The sequence below is a fragment of the Clupea harengus genome, chromosome 4, assembly GCF_900700415.2.
Source record: "Clupea harengus chromosome 4, Ch_v2.0.2, whole genome shotgun sequence".
Lineage (NCBI taxonomy): Eukaryota > Metazoa > Chordata > Actinopteri > Clupeiformes > Clupeidae > Clupea > Clupea harengus.
In genome coordinates, this window is record NC_045155.1 from 14992283 (window position 1) to 15010206 (window position 17924).

General features: G+C 43.8%; 1 protein-coding gene across 3 annotated transcripts in view; it reads right to left on the bottom strand.

Annotated features, from left to right (window-relative positions):
* samd11 (sterile alpha motif domain containing 11) overlaps window positions 1-8093 on the bottom strand; it is a 63438-nt gene extending 55345 nt beyond the window's left edge. The window contains exons 1-2 of one of the 3 annotated variants that reach the window (XM_012826206.2): window positions 6850-8093; window positions 5362-5453 (exon numbers count right to left, since the gene is read on the bottom strand). In XM_012826206.2, coding sequence (XP_012681660.2) covers window positions 5362-5453; window positions 6850-7303 — 546 coding nt within the window. In that variant the 5' untranslated portion in view covers window positions 7304-8093. The other 2 variants (XM_012826205.2, XM_031566383.2) reach the window with 2 other exon arrangements.
* Between the last annotated feature and the right edge of the window lie 9831 nt (window positions 8094-17924).

The following is a 17924-nucleotide window of genomic DNA, read 5'->3' on the forward strand; positions in this document are numbered from 1 at the left end:
GAGAAAGACAGAGACAGACAGAAAGAAATACAGAGCGAGAGAGAGGAAGGAAGAAAAAGCAAGCTTGTGGACAAGGGTCAAGTTTTAAACTCCATAGACCACACGCTGCGGGCTGAACTACAGGTCTCTGAAGCGCGGCATAAATATTTTAACGTGGTACTGGAAAGACTTTTGTTCGTCTTTTTTTCTGTTTTGGCCTCCCTCTTTTTTTCCAACCTATTCTTCCTACGTGTTCTTTGTTCTCTTCTCTTCACTTCTTTTTGTTGTTGCTGTTATTGCTACTTCCAGGGCAAACGGCTCCGCAGAACTTTTTTAGTGCCGCCGTGTTGCCTCCCCGCGCCATATGTCATCCGTTATCCGGCGTACGGCAGCGGCTCCCGCGACGGTTGACAGTTAAATTAGGTCAGATCAGATGCCTGCAAACAACATGGGAGGAGCCGGCCTGTTAGTAGCTTCAGTGGTTTTGTACCGATCAGCTGCAGTGGCCTGATAGATGAAGCCCGACACCTTTCCCCACTCCCGTCCACCCGCCCCTGGGCCGGACAAAAGGAGTCTTAGACTGTACCCCTTTCTGTACCCCTGACCCCGTCATCAACCTCCACTAACTCACTAATGTTCGTCTTAATGGCCTCATCCGACTGGCTTGGCTGCCACCGCATTCCCATAGAATGTCTCCATCGGTTATAATTGCGGAGACGTTTTTTTGCCCAGTTATTCTTAGTCGCAGACAAAATGTAATGAATGCGGAGGGGTGGTAGCGAGGGAGTGGTTAGCGTATGCGTGTGAGTGTGTTAACGTGTGTGTCACACGCCACGCCATGCCACGCCACGCCAAGGAGTAAAAACTCAGCTGAGACAAAATTACAGGAATTTACTTAACAGGAAGACCATGTGAGAGGGAGAGAGATAACTAGAGAGAGAGAGAGAGAGAGAGAGAGAGAGAGAGAACAAGCAAGGGAATGTAAAAGACAGTTTTCTGCATTTCGAGGTGGGGGTGAACTGTTATCTAATCCACATTCGCTTTTAATTCAGAGACGCCCCAGACAGCCAGGGGAGGTGGGTGTGTGTGTGTGTGTGTGTGTGTGTGTGTGTGTGTGTGTGTGTGTGTGTGTGCACTCGCAAAAAGCTGTCCTGAAGAGGGATCCTGGCGTTGCCATAGCAGCATAGCTGAGGCACCATGTGAGGGGATACACACACAAACATAGAGAGGCAAACGCACAAACACAACACACACACACAAGCACAAGCACGAACACATACACACACACACAGACATACACTCACACACAGACATACACTCACACACAGAGACACTTACACACACGCGCGCGCGCGCACACACACATTCTCCCTAGCCCCCCGCAGAGAGTGCTCTGCTGAGAGACAGTGTGGCGTCAGTCCCCAGTTCCTGCCAATATTCTTCCCTGCAGCAGCACTCTCTCAACTCAGCCTCAGCGGACCCTTCCCATGCACTACCACACCGACTACAGCGCCGTCAAAAATGTTTTTTTTTTTTTATTATTATTATTACGATCCATAATATCATTTATCATTATTATTACCGTTCTTTGGGAAGGCTTGCAGGGGATGGTAAAAACAGGAGCCGATTTCCACACATGGCGAGTGTTTCTGCCCTACTTGTGTTTTCCAATGCATGTATTCTCTTTGTTCTGAGGGCCACAGAAATGTGAATGTCTTCTCACTGCTGTGTGCAAGACTATATATTCGCAAGAAGAGATATCCCAAAGAGGAGTCACTGTACTCTAACCAACACTAGGCCAAATGGCTAGTTAACTGCCTCTCTGTGATTCAGGCCATGACTTCTCTGCTGTCCATTAACAAACACCATCTTTTACCACCCCTCATTCCCCACTCACATCCGCACATCCCCCACAAGATTTTTTTTTTCTACCCAGGATGCAGTTGGGGAAGCCCTGATTCGCGGAGATATTTACGAGCCTGAGGAGAGTGTAATTTCCTCCCGGCCTCCGCTGGTTCCGCTAAAAAAACAAAGTGGAGGAAGCACATTTCTCCAGGGAGACAACAGCCAGCGCGCCACGGCACAAACCGGCCCTTGAAGGGCCACCAACGACGCCGGGGCGGCAACACCACAAACAGCAAGAACACAGCACAGACAAAGTCATTCGATTGGAGAGACCAAGAAAAATAACAGTTTGTAAGATCTACTTATGTCTTCATAAACCAATTCATAACAAAACCCGGAACAACTAACCAACCTAGAGAACTTGGCAGGCCCAATGTTTCTCTGTTTAATTCATTTCAAAGAGGTATGCATAACCTCACAGTCTGTTGAGGGTTCTATCCTGTCCTCACCCGTGCCCATTCAAGATGTCTCAGGCGAACACACAGGGCTTTAATTTAAGCGTCTGAGTAGATCCAAGGAAGTGGTTTGAGTCCTCCAGTACGTGGCAGGTGAGAGAGACAGTGAGTGAACTCAAACTCACAGGGGGCAGAGGCAAGAGGGTAAAGGGCAAAGTGGGGCAAAGTGGGGCTGACGGGGCACCGTGAAGAAGAGCAAGCACCCAAGGGAGGAAGCTCTGGGTCGTAGGGGCATGTCCTCTGCCTCAACTGTTTCGGCCAGTGGGACTCGAGCAGGACCTGTTCCCTGGGACTCTCAGAAGAGAAAATACTCAGAGAGCAGCCCGAGAGTTTGTGCTTGGGCCTCTGTTTTCATATCTCGAGGTTTGACCAACGGGCCGCGGTTTCACATCTCAGGTCTGCTTGGTGACAAATCTATTTTGGGTGTTGCTAGGAAAGAGAAGCGTCACCTTGAGGTGATGTTCATTACATTCAGTATTCTGATTTTATCAGGCCAACCAGAAGTACAAAAGAAACCGACCATTAGCTCATGAAACCTTCCTTTTTGTTTCTTTCACTTCTTTTCAATTCCTTTTTATGTCTCTGTGAGAACAACATATTTGGCATTTCTATATTTCTACTATCATTCAAACCAACATTCATATGTCCTTACAGAGCAAAATGTGCCATTCTTCAAAAAGTATGACATAATACCATGGCATAAGACACAGGTCCAGCTTTTATTGAGGTGCCTTCAGCTATTCACCAGCGGATGTTTTGTAAAGAGTTTACATTATTAGCATTAGCAGATTAATAATGCTAGCTACAACATTGTTATGCTGTCACATGCATGACACATTAAAATACAATGGATTTGGGTTTGGTGTGTTATGTGAATGTGTATGTGCTTGTGTTTTTTCATGTTTTATGTCAAGGTTTGCAGCGGGTTTCTCATTATTATACGTAAACAGAAAGAAGGAGAAAGAGAGCGAAAGAAAAAAAAAAGTGGAAAAACAACAAGAGAAAAAAATGACGAAGGGAGAGAGAAGGAGAAACAGAGAGAGGGAGAGGGACGGGGAGAGGGAGAGGGAGAGGGAGAGGGAGAAGGAGAGAGAGCGTGAGCAGCGGTGTGTGCAATGCCCTAGAGGGGGGTGGGGTGTGGGGGAGAGCCAACGCAGAGAGACGAGAGATGAGCCCAACCGCCTGCCCTCCTCGTCCACACCTCTCACGAAACCGCAGGGGGGTTGTGTGTGTGTGTGTGTGTGTGTGTGTGTGTGTGTGTGTGTGTGTGTGTGTGTGGGTGTGTGCACTGGTGTGTGGAGGTTGGTGCTGGGGTGGATTGGTGGGCTCTCCACCACAGCTAACACAACACAACACAATAAGAGGTCACTGAGTGACACACATGTGGATGATGAGGACAGTTAAAAAGCGAGGTAGGGAGAAAGACATTAAACAAAAACACTGTTTGTCTATTCAGTGGAATTATGATTCTCTATATCAGTATCACTAGGACCAGTTAGCCTCAGAAGATAAATGCCAGCGAAGCGGGACCAACAGATAAATCTCAAAACAGTGTAATTATTGAGGTTCTCTCAATTTGAAATGCAAACTCAAGTGACTGATAGCTTCTGTAATCATTCATCTGTCAATATCTTGTATGGTGTTATATGTGAGGATGTGGTTCTGTCAGCGAATGTGCCATTATTTAGCCAGAAGAGATAACCAAACCATGAAGAGCTTTCCATTCTTCTTTTTTTTTCTTTTTGTCATGAATTAATGACAAAACTATTCAGAGACGTGCACTGTATCCTTAGTCCTAGCGACGTCACTGGTTTACCTGTATCACTCAAACACCTTCCGCTTATCTAAACCGCCTTTGCCTTGCGTGCCTCGCACACAATAATCAGCAATAGCCATACTCAGTAGCTTGCTAAGCCTCTTACACCCTTCCCACCAGCTTAACCGTCAGAGGCGACAACAGATGCGCTCAGTTCAGATAAAAATGCTCCAGCACCTGTGTATAGACAGACCCTGTCATCCAACCACCTGAGCAGCCAACACACACACAAACCAAACACACAGCGTCCCACAATAGTGCCCACTGGCCACGCCAGTGCCAAAGGACCCCAGTGTGTATTTTTTATAAGATGTGCAGCCATAGATAAGAACAAAAGGACAATGAAAAATGAGAGTTACAGCCAATAAGTCAGCTATTTATATTACTGATTAACTTCCCTGTATGTAATCTGCCTCTCCTCTGTGTCTGTCATATCCGAAAGGGTAACATGGGAATTAAAAACTTCAGAGAAGAAGCTTCTGGCACATTCACCAGAGGAATGTATCAGATAAACAGGGTATGATCCCATTTCATCATGTTAAAGAACCTCATACCCATACACATACCTCATACCGATATGTCATACTCATATTCACATTTACACATGTTTCAGCCAACTTTCGTCAATTATCAGACCTCATTTGCTCAACAGACAGCCACACTGCAAAAAAACGAGTGTCAGGTCGGTGTCGATTTGACTAACTTAAGTTTTGTTTTGTTCTTAACTCTTTCTAGCCACACACACGGGGCATATATTCTTAAAATGTGCTTCACATACATGCAACTGTTATCTTTGTGTGTTTCTCAACTTGCTTGATTTAATTGTGGCCTAAGTTTACTCACAGGAAAAAGGCCTTATATTGACCGTAAAATCTCCACAAGAATTTAGCGCATCTCATTGCACAGATAAATACAAATACAGCATGGCATTCCTAAAATAAGCTTTCTGAAATGTCAAATGATGCCACTCAGACTATGAGATGGCATTTAGATAGAAATGTAATGTTATATGAAACACACACACACACATGAACAGTGATGGGGGGGGGGGGGGGGGTCACAAACACTCCAGCCAGGTACCTCAGTAGTGAAGAGAATCAAGACATTGTGGACATTCAAATACATAACACTACACATGTTATAACATGGAAGCGCTGTGACAAGCCAATCGAATTTTGAAAAAGACAAACAGAACTCTGGTCTTACCACTGGTGATGAAATCCGACAGCCAGGGCAATCACAGATTGGAGGGTGTACCTGTAAGATTCCTTTGGACATGAGGGTCTTCAAGCTCTTCCCTGAAGGAGAAGGACACACACCATTAGTCATAACAACCTCCTCCAAATTAAACTTAATGACAGGGAACAATGACACAAATGCAACAGAGCTACACTGTCTCGTTGTTGGATGCCCTGTCAGGAATGAATGTTGAAATATGCTATGTAAATCACAGCTCTGATTTGTTCAAGAGAAATTAGCAACCACACATTCTGCCCTGCAGAACTGACTGCAGTAAAAAAAACAAAAAAACATAGAATCACATTAGAAATATTCAACAATCACACTGACACTGACACTGACACATAGGCTAAGATTATTAGGCATTTAAGAACACATCCAGATTATGCCAATCTCTTGTTAAGGCCACTAAGGTTCAGATACAGATATCTTAAAATATTCCTGTTAGACTGAAACGGATTAGTAATTATCACAGTACTGACCAACGTTGCCCCTTCTCCTGCCTCAGTCATTCACACTCGGGCTCCCATGCAAAGAGTAGCTGGGGTGTCTGTGTGAAGCCACCTCACCGTCGCTACTACACCACGAGTGAGACGCAACTCTTAAAAATGTTCGGCCAGAGGCGGTTACCATTCCCACCCCATGTTTCAGTAAAGCATTTCGAATCAGTCTGGTGACATCGTGCTCACAGGCAAGGGCGCCCACACATAGAAACCATGTGGGGGATGTCTACAGAATGACCGTTCATTTTTCAGCGAAAAGCGTATCAACATTAAGCTTTACAAATGAACACTACCACACACAATACTTCGTGAGTTGTTCAAATAAACCAGTCAATTCGTGATATCTACCATAACCTTAAATACTAGTTGCGCTTTGTTTAAGTTGTGTCCATCATAAGCTCTCTGTGCTGGTAAAGCATGAAGCATCTGCAACATATACAAAGATCTTCACGACACCCTAAACCCTGCTCCAAAATAGCCCAAAATCGTTTTCACATTAAGAGACACTTATTCAAATAAACCGTTTCCCGTGTTCCCGTTAATACGAAGTAATCCTTAGCAAAATAGTCAATCTTGAAGTGCTGCGTAATTGTAGCATCAGCGTTACTTTACGGAATAGTGACCCCCCGGCCTCACAACGAAACACAAATACACAAAAAGAATTCGCGTCAGCGTACACAGTAGTCATGCTTATCACCTTATTCCACGTTCTTGACTCCCGATGCGCCGCGTTAATGAACGTTGTGAAAGGAGCAGTCAAGTGTCTGTGTTATTCTTTTTTTCACTCCTTTCAGTAAACTACGCGCAGTACTCGGTGTAATGCTGAGCAACCCTTTAATTCCAAACGCACTGGGTGAAACTAAATTATCACACAACTGAGAACATGACAGTCGCTTGTAAAACGAGGAACGTCACATCTGTACACATGCATGTTATATATGTTATAATTTACCTTTGTGCCTGATACTTCGTTTCCAGTCTTTTGCAGTCTCCCGTCCACTCACAAACTGGAACTCGTTCGGGGTTAGCCACTCACCCCGATATTTGATTGAGGGTCCCTTACTGCCCTGACACAGTTTGTTAATATAGAGTAATGCCTTGTTCTCCCCACATTCCACTTCGATACATGGTTCCCCGTTGTCAAAAAACGGCTGAAAGTCCGGGATGGAGGAGAATCTCTCCAGCATTAAGTCATCCGGGTGGTGGTGGAGGCTCTGGTGATGCAGTGCTGTGTCGTGTAGCCCCAAGTAAGCGCGATGATGGGCGAAAATGTGGTCGTACGGCGGTGGATGAGGGGTCACCACGGGGATAGCGGTGGCATTTAAAGGGGCCAGGTATTCGGGATGGTTGAAGGCAGCTAATGCCATATCTTCCCCATCCAGTCTCTCCTTTTTGATGGCAGGCATGTTACTAACAGCGTAGCGCCGGTAACAAGTGATTAGCAGTTCGTCCGACCCAACTTGTGTATCCTCTTTACGGAGTTGGTTAGTCCAGACTTGTAGGCGCTCCACTTTGTTTTACGCAAGGCTCCCGTGTCGCTGTCTGACAGACGTCCGCGTAAGTTCACCAACAGATTGCCATTCACCAGTTCCCAGTTCTCAACAGCCTCGCTCTCCGCTGGGCTCAGAGCTTCACTTGCATGACAGCTTTCACCGAGCTCCAGCCTACCACGTCTAATCGGACTCGTACAGCTAATGCATGACATCTAGGAGAGATTCTCGCCATGGTCATTATGTTGGTTCAGTGATTATTGATCCCTCATCGACTTGAAGATGAATTTTAAGGTGTCGAAGCTTGAAATATTTTCTCACTAGTGTTTTTATTTCCTTTATTGACAAAAACTCTGAAACATCCCGGTTCGCGCTTTTACATCACACATTAAACATGCTAAATTACCAAATCAAGTCTCATGAGATTAATGATGAGTTCACTATTTATACTCTCAGAGAAGGACATTACACTGGCTTTAGTAAAAAAAAAAGTTGTTATTGATTGCCTGGTCAAGATTATGTTAATAATTAACCATCCTCTGCGTCCTTTTTTAAGTACTCGAATGAAACTAATGGCTAAAGCTAATGAGACGTTTGCATGGCTTGTTTTTTTAACCCTGTATATATCGTTAAAGTCACGCTTTAGTTCATAGACCCAGACCAAACAAGATTTGCACTCTTCGCCGCTTCCCTAACTTGGCCCATTTAAACAGCGGAGGCTTGGCGAGCGCGAAAAAAGGCAGGGGGTACTGCGACGTACGCCACTGTTGCGTGACATTTTCCAACCTCAGGCTAAGTTCAAAGGAAATACTGGCCTATCTGTCTATTTACTACTCCTCACATATTTAAACATCATTTTATGTGAAATGCATCAACATTAGCAGTAATTATATGTATCCCTAAAGTGTTTCATGAAGACAGCAACCTTAAGCATGCCATTACCAAGTAACCCCTGGCAATCTACAGTGCATTATAGTATTTACTATCTAATATATAGTGCATTATAGTACTTACTATCTTACTTACTAATAGTATATTGGTCTCACTGAGGTCTTTCACCCCAAAATAATGCTACCCTGAAATGATCCTCAAAATATAAAATAAATATTAAACTGCTGTATCATTCACATAAGAATAATATTTGACATTAAGTTTACAGTACCTGTGAAAAACTAAAATTAACATTTTGCGTTTTACTACCATGTTTAATTCAACTGTCATTAACCGGAAGCGAAGCAGAAACCAAAAACTGCATTAATACTCTTTAGAACCTGGTATGCGCTAGCACAAAGCAGCAGGCAGGGTTGGGAAGCAATTTAAATGTAATATGTCACAGATTAGTTACCCTGTTAAAAATGTAAGTAATGTAACTATTTTAATTACTTCATCAAAGTAATGTAACTTATTACATTTGATTACCTTCGATTACTTTTTGATTGGAAAGGTAGAGGCGTTACAAGAGAACCAATCAAAAACAACGCTTAAAATTTGAGTACATACGGCCTAATGAATGGATCCTGTCTGGACAGTGAACATATGCAAAACAACAGAATTAATGTGATATGCTACGTATAAGCTTTAAAGCTTTTTACCGAAAAGGAACATAATATATTTGGATGCAACCCCTTTGTAATCACCAACATTTTCATCAGTAACTGTAATTTAATTTTTTTTTAAATCTCAGCAACGGATTACAATTACATTTAGTTTGAAATGTAATTACGTAACTTCGTTACATGTAATTAGTTACTCCCCAACCCTGGCAGTGGGATGGTTACATCAGACTCTTGCAGTCCTCTTTAAAGTCCCTCTATGCAGTAATCTATTTAGAAAGCCTAATTAGTCTATCATTAGTGTAGTAATCAAATGTCTGATTTGACTTACACTTAGGACAAACAAAGAACACAAATTGTTCTTCTTTCCGTATTATTCAGTTAGAATAATATCTCCAAATTTGAGGTTGAACACCTATGAACACTCCATGCCTAGTATAAGGCAATGCTAGTTATACATTTAAAGTAATGTAGTAAACTGGTTAAATCAATTAAACACATTTAAGCACAACTCAGTCCATATGATAGTTTCATCAAAAATCACAATATCAATGTCAAACATTAGTTTGTCCATCATTGAGATGTACTGAATGCAATGGAATATGCACCAAATCATGTTTGAAAACTGCAAATTTAGGAAAAATTCTCTGTGAATCCACGATTATCTTTTTTTTCATGAACATGAAGCCAGCTCCATGGTCTCAAAAAAACCTTCAAACTCCAAAATAAAAAATGATACTCCTACGTTACAGGCCGGAGCCTATTACTCATCGAGTAAGAGTCAGAAAGAGATAAAAGCAACTATATTAGATCTAGATTTTCACAGAGAATGGGTTAGAATACCTACCTAGTTCCCCAGCTATGGATAGATAGAACACCCTCCTTATATTTCGTTGCTTTGAACATAATGATGAAGTGTGTGTAACCAAGCACTTGAGATAAAAAAGAAACTTGCCCTTATGTTTAACTGTGTAGGTGTAAGAGAGATGTAAGAGAGAAAGACCATGTACAAAAGGATATGGTGGCTAAGCATGAAGGCTGTGAAACCAACAGTCAACCAAATGAACCTACACTCACAAGAGTACGCGTGGATAGCTCTGAAGTGGATTCACAGGAGGCTTAGCATGACGGCAGGAGAATTAGTTACCAATTTCACTCTCATAAACACGATTAAGTCTGACTATCACACAGGGTTTTACCACATGCAGCTTTGAAGCCAAAATGTACACATCAAGAGAGAGAGCGAGAGAGCGAGAGAGAGAGAGAGAGAGAGAGAGAGAGAGAGAGGAAAATCACCACATTTCTGAGCTTCACTCAGCACTTCCTGACAAGAGATAAACGCTGTACATACTCAATTCACCTCAACCCACCTGGAAAAAGAGACGGTGAAGGTGATAATATCGGTGTAGTGCATCTTCAGGAGCGACCCAAACAAGCCAGAGCGAGGGATCCCCTGACGGGGCCACCCCCTGCCCCCTCACACCCACACGCTGCCTGATCATCAGCAGTGCCAGTGAGTCAGGAGTTCCACCGCCCCTGACCTACTCGAGAGCATTTACCAACAAAGGGGTTCCCCTGAACTTTGAAATTACAGCATGGCCTCCTTCCCACGGGCCGCCTTCAAAGGGTTCCCCCCTGACCTTTCAGACAACATCGACGCATCCACCTCCAGGGTTCTGCAGAACTGGATGAAGGTTCACCTCTGCCACCACCACTGAGGCGGATTTCCTCTGAGGATGAGTAGGCCTCACCTCCAACGTGGAGCATATACCCCATTCACTTTTTGTTTCATAATTTAAGGTCGATTGAGGGTTTTCCTGCCATTTTTCCACTGAAACCGAATGAACTTCTAAGAAAGAACTTCATAAGAAATTGTTGACATTCTCTTGGCATTATTAGCACTGATACTATCGTCATTGCATGAACACATACTTTTAGCAAAATGGTGTAATTTGCTATATGACTATGCACTGTTAAAGTGATACATACTGTCTCTATGTGACCAGCTTTAGGTGAAACATTTTAGTTGAGTTTTGTAATGTCAGGTGAACTCGTAGTCTAATAATTAGTGTGGGTTATAGTGTGTACTATTGAGGTGTGCTTGACCTACTTTTGAGATGATCTTTTGGTACTTTAGACAAAGTACCTCCTAGCCTCCACTAATAACTGCGAGGATAGCGTTGTACTAGAGCCCATGACTGTCACAAGCATTTCAAATAGTTACTAACCTTTTATTAAGGACAGTTAAATCATGGATATATTATTTTAAGAGCATCTCCATTGTGGTTATGATACACCATCACAACATCTGTGATCATTCTAACTCCAGGTTCGTTTTCAGTGTTACATGTGCCATCTATCAGATTGGCAGCATAACATCGGAGGTCAAAGTACCCAAGGACTGGTGAATGATAGGAGACTGCCATTTACAAAGAAGAGCTGAGGGCCCTCTCATGTAAGTAAGTAGGCCCTAACACACATTACCTAGACCTAGACCTAGCCCCACCTCAAGTTATCACATCTTCTTCATTTACTTATCCATCAATTCAATGTTATGTCGGTAGTATCTATGGAAATTATAAAGTAGGCTGTATTCATATTAAGGTAAACCTGGCTGTGTTAATAATAAGGTAGTGTTCACAAACTAGCCTAAGGTCAATTTCTGAAATGGTTTTATAAGTCAGGTGTTCTGTAGCCAGTCAAGAGAGCACTTTCCATTTGGTTGTTGCTCATTCTGTGCATTTTGTACTTAAGGAAGTTGCAACAGGAACACAGCTAAAAAGTGGCCTAAACAAAGCCTTTATTCAATTTAATTTCTTAAAACTGAAACATACAATGAAATAGGGGGAAATAAATAGAGGAATAAAAATGCTGTCCATAAATAAAATGTTGTACAATCTTGACTTGTCTAAAATACAAAATGAAGTGTAATGGGTCAGGAGCTGAATCCAAGACTCCAGTTCCATCATCTAGGGTTTGGTCCTAAAACCACAAAGTCAGCGGAGCCCTTATGGAGGGCCACCCAATTCTGATGTTCCAGCTGCCGCTGGCAAGCTGGTCAAATACAAACTCTGTTGTTTTTCCTGCCTCTGGTCCCATAGACATTTTTTTTATCTTAATTTCCCACAGACACGTTGTTCACTTTTGTTCAGTCTGAATAAATAAGCACTCTGAGATGAAAACCTAATGCATTGTCATTGTTTAGCTTCTTTTGGTTACTTGGATTGGGGACTTACATTTGAGCTACTGTCATGCTTTACCAAGCTAAGTGTTGTACGTTGTCATTTTCAGGGCAACAATCTACATTTATTGAACAACTTGAATCGTGAAAATGTATCTGGTTTATGATCCAACATATATGATATTCATATTCATATAGGTATAGACTACATATATTTAATTCATCGACCTCTGTTATGCATCAGTGTACAAACACAAAACGCTTCACTAATATTCTTCATAGGAGCCTAACGTTGCCTACTGTCGCGCTTCCTTTGTTTCCTTTTTGTCGGCTGTAGACATACCCCTCTTCAGACGCCCCCGCCTCCGCGCCGTTGTTGGCAGCGGCCCCGGAGCCGCAGCGCTGCCGGCGGGGGAGAGAGGTAATAAATAACCCGGGGAGAGGAGCGGAGACCGCCGGGCGGTGCACAGTCTGACCTGACAAATACTCACTGGAAAACCATCAGAGAGAGAGAGCCCACCCCTAGCGCTTGGAGCCAGCCCTTCAGACATGAGCTGAAAAATATATAGGCCTACCCATATTGGAAAAAACGGCGTCTTTCCCTCCATCGTATCCCCCCACCAACAACCAGACACTTTCGGAGACGCAGCGAGAGTAATTAACTCTTTAGAGAGAAACTGGAATTCCTTCTTCCCACCATTCTATTGAAGTCTGCGTGGCAGTTAGGCTGTAGCCTAAAGGCTAGACCCTACATATCCATTTTTAAACTTTCCACAGTGCACATTACCAGCATTCATGTGGCACTTAAATGTTCTTGTAAAAGCAATAGGCCTAATAGTATAAGAGTGTTGACAAACTTCTAAATAAAGCCTTTCGTGCGATAACTCCAATCACAAGAATTAAGCTAAAATTCGAGTTGAAGCTAACGCTAAAAACACAATAATTATGCTACTGAATGGAACAGACTGGAATTAGACTTTAAAACTAATCACAGGCTTTGTCTAATGGTAGTGGCACCACCGCTTTCAGAGACCCTCTGTTCCAGGCAACACTGGCGACAAAGCTCTGAGTAACATAAGACCCCCAGAGGCTCGTCGGGTTTATGCTGTCGTGCCGGCGCCCTCCGCCTCACTCCACAGATCTAAAGGGTCAGGCGGCTGTCTCTGATCCCGAACGGCGGCCCGTCCACATGGGATTTATTTCCTCGCTGGACGGACAGGCAGGCGGCCCAGGAGGATACTCATTTTAGACCAGCGTCTGTGGCTGTCAACACCGACAGCGGCGATCGAAGAGACGACACTCGAGCCCCCCGTGTCTGTGTCCTTTCAAAACACTCCTCCCCTTGTAGCCCAACCTCGCTCCCTCCCCAACACTCGTACGCCCCCAAGCGCGCCCTCCCGCTCTACAGAGATGAATGTGACTGAAGTGACAGAGGCGCCATTTTTATTAATGATGTTGCATTAGTTTTGTTAGCTGCCTAAGTGGCCTTACTGAAAAGTTTCGGTTAAACTCTAAGAATTATAGATGCCAGATAACATTCCGTGTAAAAATGTCTGGACTTTTTGTTAAATTCTAAAAAGATATCAAGGCCAAGGTTACTCACAGTATAGCCTAAGAAGGCCTACCCACAGAGAGCCAGACCTTTACATTCCATGTTAGTGACAGTCCTACAAGGCCAAGGAAAGCCTGGGCTTGAGATAGTTTACCGGACCTAGGCCCTTACAAGTTAGACCATTCATATTTGTGCCAAAACACAAATATTAGCGGGTAATCATTAAACATAAACTACTCCTTATCTCGCCCGTAATGATTACTATGCTCTGGCTATTCCAAAGAATTTACCACCCTGGAATAAAATTACATTTATGTGCACACCCAAAATAAATCAACAACCATGCCTGAGGAAAGTAACATTCATTAGGCACAACATTCATTTGGTAAATGCCTCCCAAAGAGGATTACATTTCGTTAGTATTGGAGTCATTAAATATGTTGGCTACTGGTGAATATGCAAACGCATATTATGTTATATTACAAACAACTTAAACTAACCTTAGAGCCAGCCTTAGAACACAACCGAGTAGGAAAGGGTTAAATATGCTTGCAAAGAATAATCCCTGATCTCCCTGACCATATTGATTTTTTCTGTGTGATGTGAAACCAGCAATCAGCACTGTGGTTTGAAATAGCCCTGAAACCAGAGCTAAGACGTCAATGAGTCGCCAACACATTTCAATTAGCGTGCCGCCCGGCCGATCAGTCCCCCGGGCCACTTCGGCTCCGACGGTCGGTCACGCCCTGCGCCCCGCCATCAGAGAGGATGGATTCTCCAGATAGTATTTCCCAAGAAAATACAGGTAGGCCTGGTCGATGTGTATGTTCCTCATCAGATAGGAATTAGCCTACTTTGACAGATGGGCTGTAATAGAGCATGGTGGCGTAATCGTGTAAATCCTTATTATTCAGGATGCTTTTTTGTTTTTTTTATTTTTGATTGACGGGGTCTTACATATTGTTAGCCATGTCTGAACATTATTTACAAAAACACAAGGAAGCTAACAGATCAGCACAGGTGTTCTGGGCGTATAACTAATAGAAAATAAAGAGAAGAAGTATATCATTTCATTCTAATCACCTTTTTTGTAATAAAGTTGTTGCTGTATTATAGAAAGGGAAAGAGTTGTGAGTCATACTTATTTTTTCTATGTGCATTACGTTATTCTTTATACATGATATTTATGTGTTCCTAATATATTCATAATTATCTTATATTCATGTGTGCCCCATAATTAGAAGTAGGTTGAAATAGGAACGTTTCTGCGTCCTCCAGGTCTAGCTGACGGGTAGTTGTACTTCGTGTTCCTGAATTTCCAGCAGGGTCAGAGTGCCACTGTTACTCTTTGCATTCACTGCGTCACTACACATCTGTTCCAAATAATCAAGACAGCATTGATTAGTGTAGCGTGGTGACGTCTTTGTCTCAGTGTGACCACATATCTTATCCGTGTAAGGCTGGGCTCACTGATTAACGCCCTCTCTTGTCAACTTTAGCAGGATACTTAAACCTGGACTGTTTCCTTGTTTAATTAGAAATGCAGGTAAATCTTAATGTGAAACCTATCCCTTGATGTGTATCATTTTAAATGTAACCTTGAGTTTTCAGCCATTGCCTGACTGAGTCTCCATTAAGCTGTTCTACAAAATTCTATCAGAAGGAACAATAACCTACTAAACAATTATAATAAATAATCATAATTTTTAATTATGGAGTATTCAATAGACCGTGATGGAGTGACATTACAGTGGTTTTGGAGGATCTTTTTCTAATGGGATCCAGCTTTGGGTTTGGGTTTGGGTGAGGAAATCAAGACAACACTGAGTCCCAACACCAGTCACCAGTCAATCAGTGGTCCTACAGGAGCTGGCGTGAGCTTCTACAATTCTATCACAGCACTTTCCATGCATGCTGCTGCTGTGTGTGCTGGTGTGTGTGTGTGTGTAAGGCCAGGTGGTGTGTGTGAGAGTGTATGCGTGTGAGCATTGGGCCCGAGCGCCAGCCCCGGGTAAGGTCAGGTTTGTTTTGACCCTGAAACGCTGTGTGCATCAGCGGCAGTTCCCATCAACGCCGCAAACCAGCACACATCAGTGGAGAGGTGAGACAGAAGGTTAGGAAAGAGAGGATGGTGGGAAGGGTTGCCTTGGTGACACCCCCCACTCTAGCTCTTGTATGCCCCCCCCCCCCCCCCGGCCTTACCAGCCATCACTATTACCCCTCCCCACCCCCACCCCTTCATACCCCCCAGAGCTGAAACCCAGAGACGCCCCTGGTCTCTTTCTTATTCTGGCTGTCCGGCATCAGCCTCACCGCAGGCTATCCTTCCCTCCTCCTCCTCCTCTTCCCAACCCCCAGATCAATACCACTCTCTGCCTTTCATCTGACCAGTGCAGCCGCACTTCCTGAGGAAAACCCAATACACACACCCGGACAGACCGGCGCACCGCTCCCCTCATGGCTCTGGCGGTGGGAGGATATGAGCGGCTGTCATTGCGTGGTGCTTCCTGCGTGCTGCATGACAAACGCGCCCACACCTAGCGGGGCACGCAGCAGCCTGTAGGTACAACAGTTGGTGGGAAATTAAATGGTGCGCGGAGATGGATTCGCAATTTCTCGAGGTATAAGGCACGCAGTCTTCTGCATTGATTATCTCATTAAATGTAAGTCTGCCTCGCATAATTAAATTTGGGAGGGTAATTACATTGTTTTTCAGAGGCACTGCGGATGGCGCCCAATTATTCTCGCACAGCCAGTCTTTTCATGCGTAGGAGAGCCTCGGGGAGCTCTTTACACATGTTACATTTTGATCTAGGGATCATGATCAAATATGGATTCCACTGGACATCACTGGACATATGTCTTAAGATGAAGATCTAGAATGATACCCTTTCAAAATACTTTACTTCGTTAGTTTTAGTTCAAATTATTTGGGGATCGAGACATTTTCAGCAGTATTTTGTGACTACTGTGAATGTTTTTGTGTAGACACAGAGGCAAAGACTGACTAAACTTCTCTGTCAGGGGCAGCACAGTCAAGTACATTCCCTGAAATAATGTCCAGTGACCCAAACAACAACCGCAGCAAACCTGATGTTATTTTTTTTTGCCTGTTCTGCTTATCCAGTCCAGAGTTTTCTGAATACTGAAGCTGCATTCTTGAGCGAACATGCTGAAACACAGGGAGCTGCCCTGGGATGTGACGAGAAAGCCGAACGCCGGAGATCAGAACGTGGCGAGGTTGCTCCGGGGTCGGCAGTAGAAAGACCGCAGTCGCACAGCCAGACAGTGACGTGGAAGTAGATCAGCAGTGACTCACGCTAGGTCAACTGGAGCATTGTGTAATGACAAACTAATCACGATGAAAACCACTGCCGTCAATTCCCTCCGTTTTTTCTGTCGCCGGGATCCAGAAAGTCAAGAGCTTTGTTTTTGTTTGTTTTTACCGTTGCTTAATGATACATCTGAACGATTGTTTGGCCACAATTTACCTGGCCAGACTGTGTTTGTTCCACTGCTAGTCTGGACGCTGGTGCCAGAAATACCAGGTGTCTGCTGCCTTAAAATTCCCTGTCTAGACTTGGAATAGGCTTGATAGATTTAACCAGAAAAGGAAGCAATTCATTCAGCGGGGAGAGGCTCCTTGGCTGGCCTAACCCCAGATCCAACTGCTCCACAGCAGACTTTTTGCCAGATATTTACTGTTTTGTTTGTTTCCTAAAAGTTTGATAGAAACCCCTCAGACTTATAATTTTGCTTATTGATTTGTGTGTGGAGTGGAGGCAGGGACTGCAGCACTAGCACATAAACATGAATTCGTCTATTTCTTGCCTTCTGGTGATTTGGACCCAGCGGTGATAATGCTGTCTACCTTTGGCAGCATTCACACAGAAATGTTTCTCATCACCGCTGTAATTAATTAATTCTCATGAGGCTGGGACAAATGGGAGAGACATCCTCCTACTCTCTCTTCCACACACATGCGCACAGCCCAGCACAGATGAAAACACACGGACACGTGCACACACAGTGTGCGCACACACACAATCAGGATGTTTTCCAAACAGATGTTTAGTCTGTCCAGCTTTCGACCACAGTGTTTTTTTTCCCTCCATTTTTTGTTCTTCCTGAAGACCTGAATCACTGGATTTCCCGACAGCCGGCGGCTTCTCCCTGGTCTGTATGCATACGTGTGTGTGTGTGTTTGTGTGTGTGTGTATGTGTGTGTGTGTGTGTGTGTGTGTGTGTGTG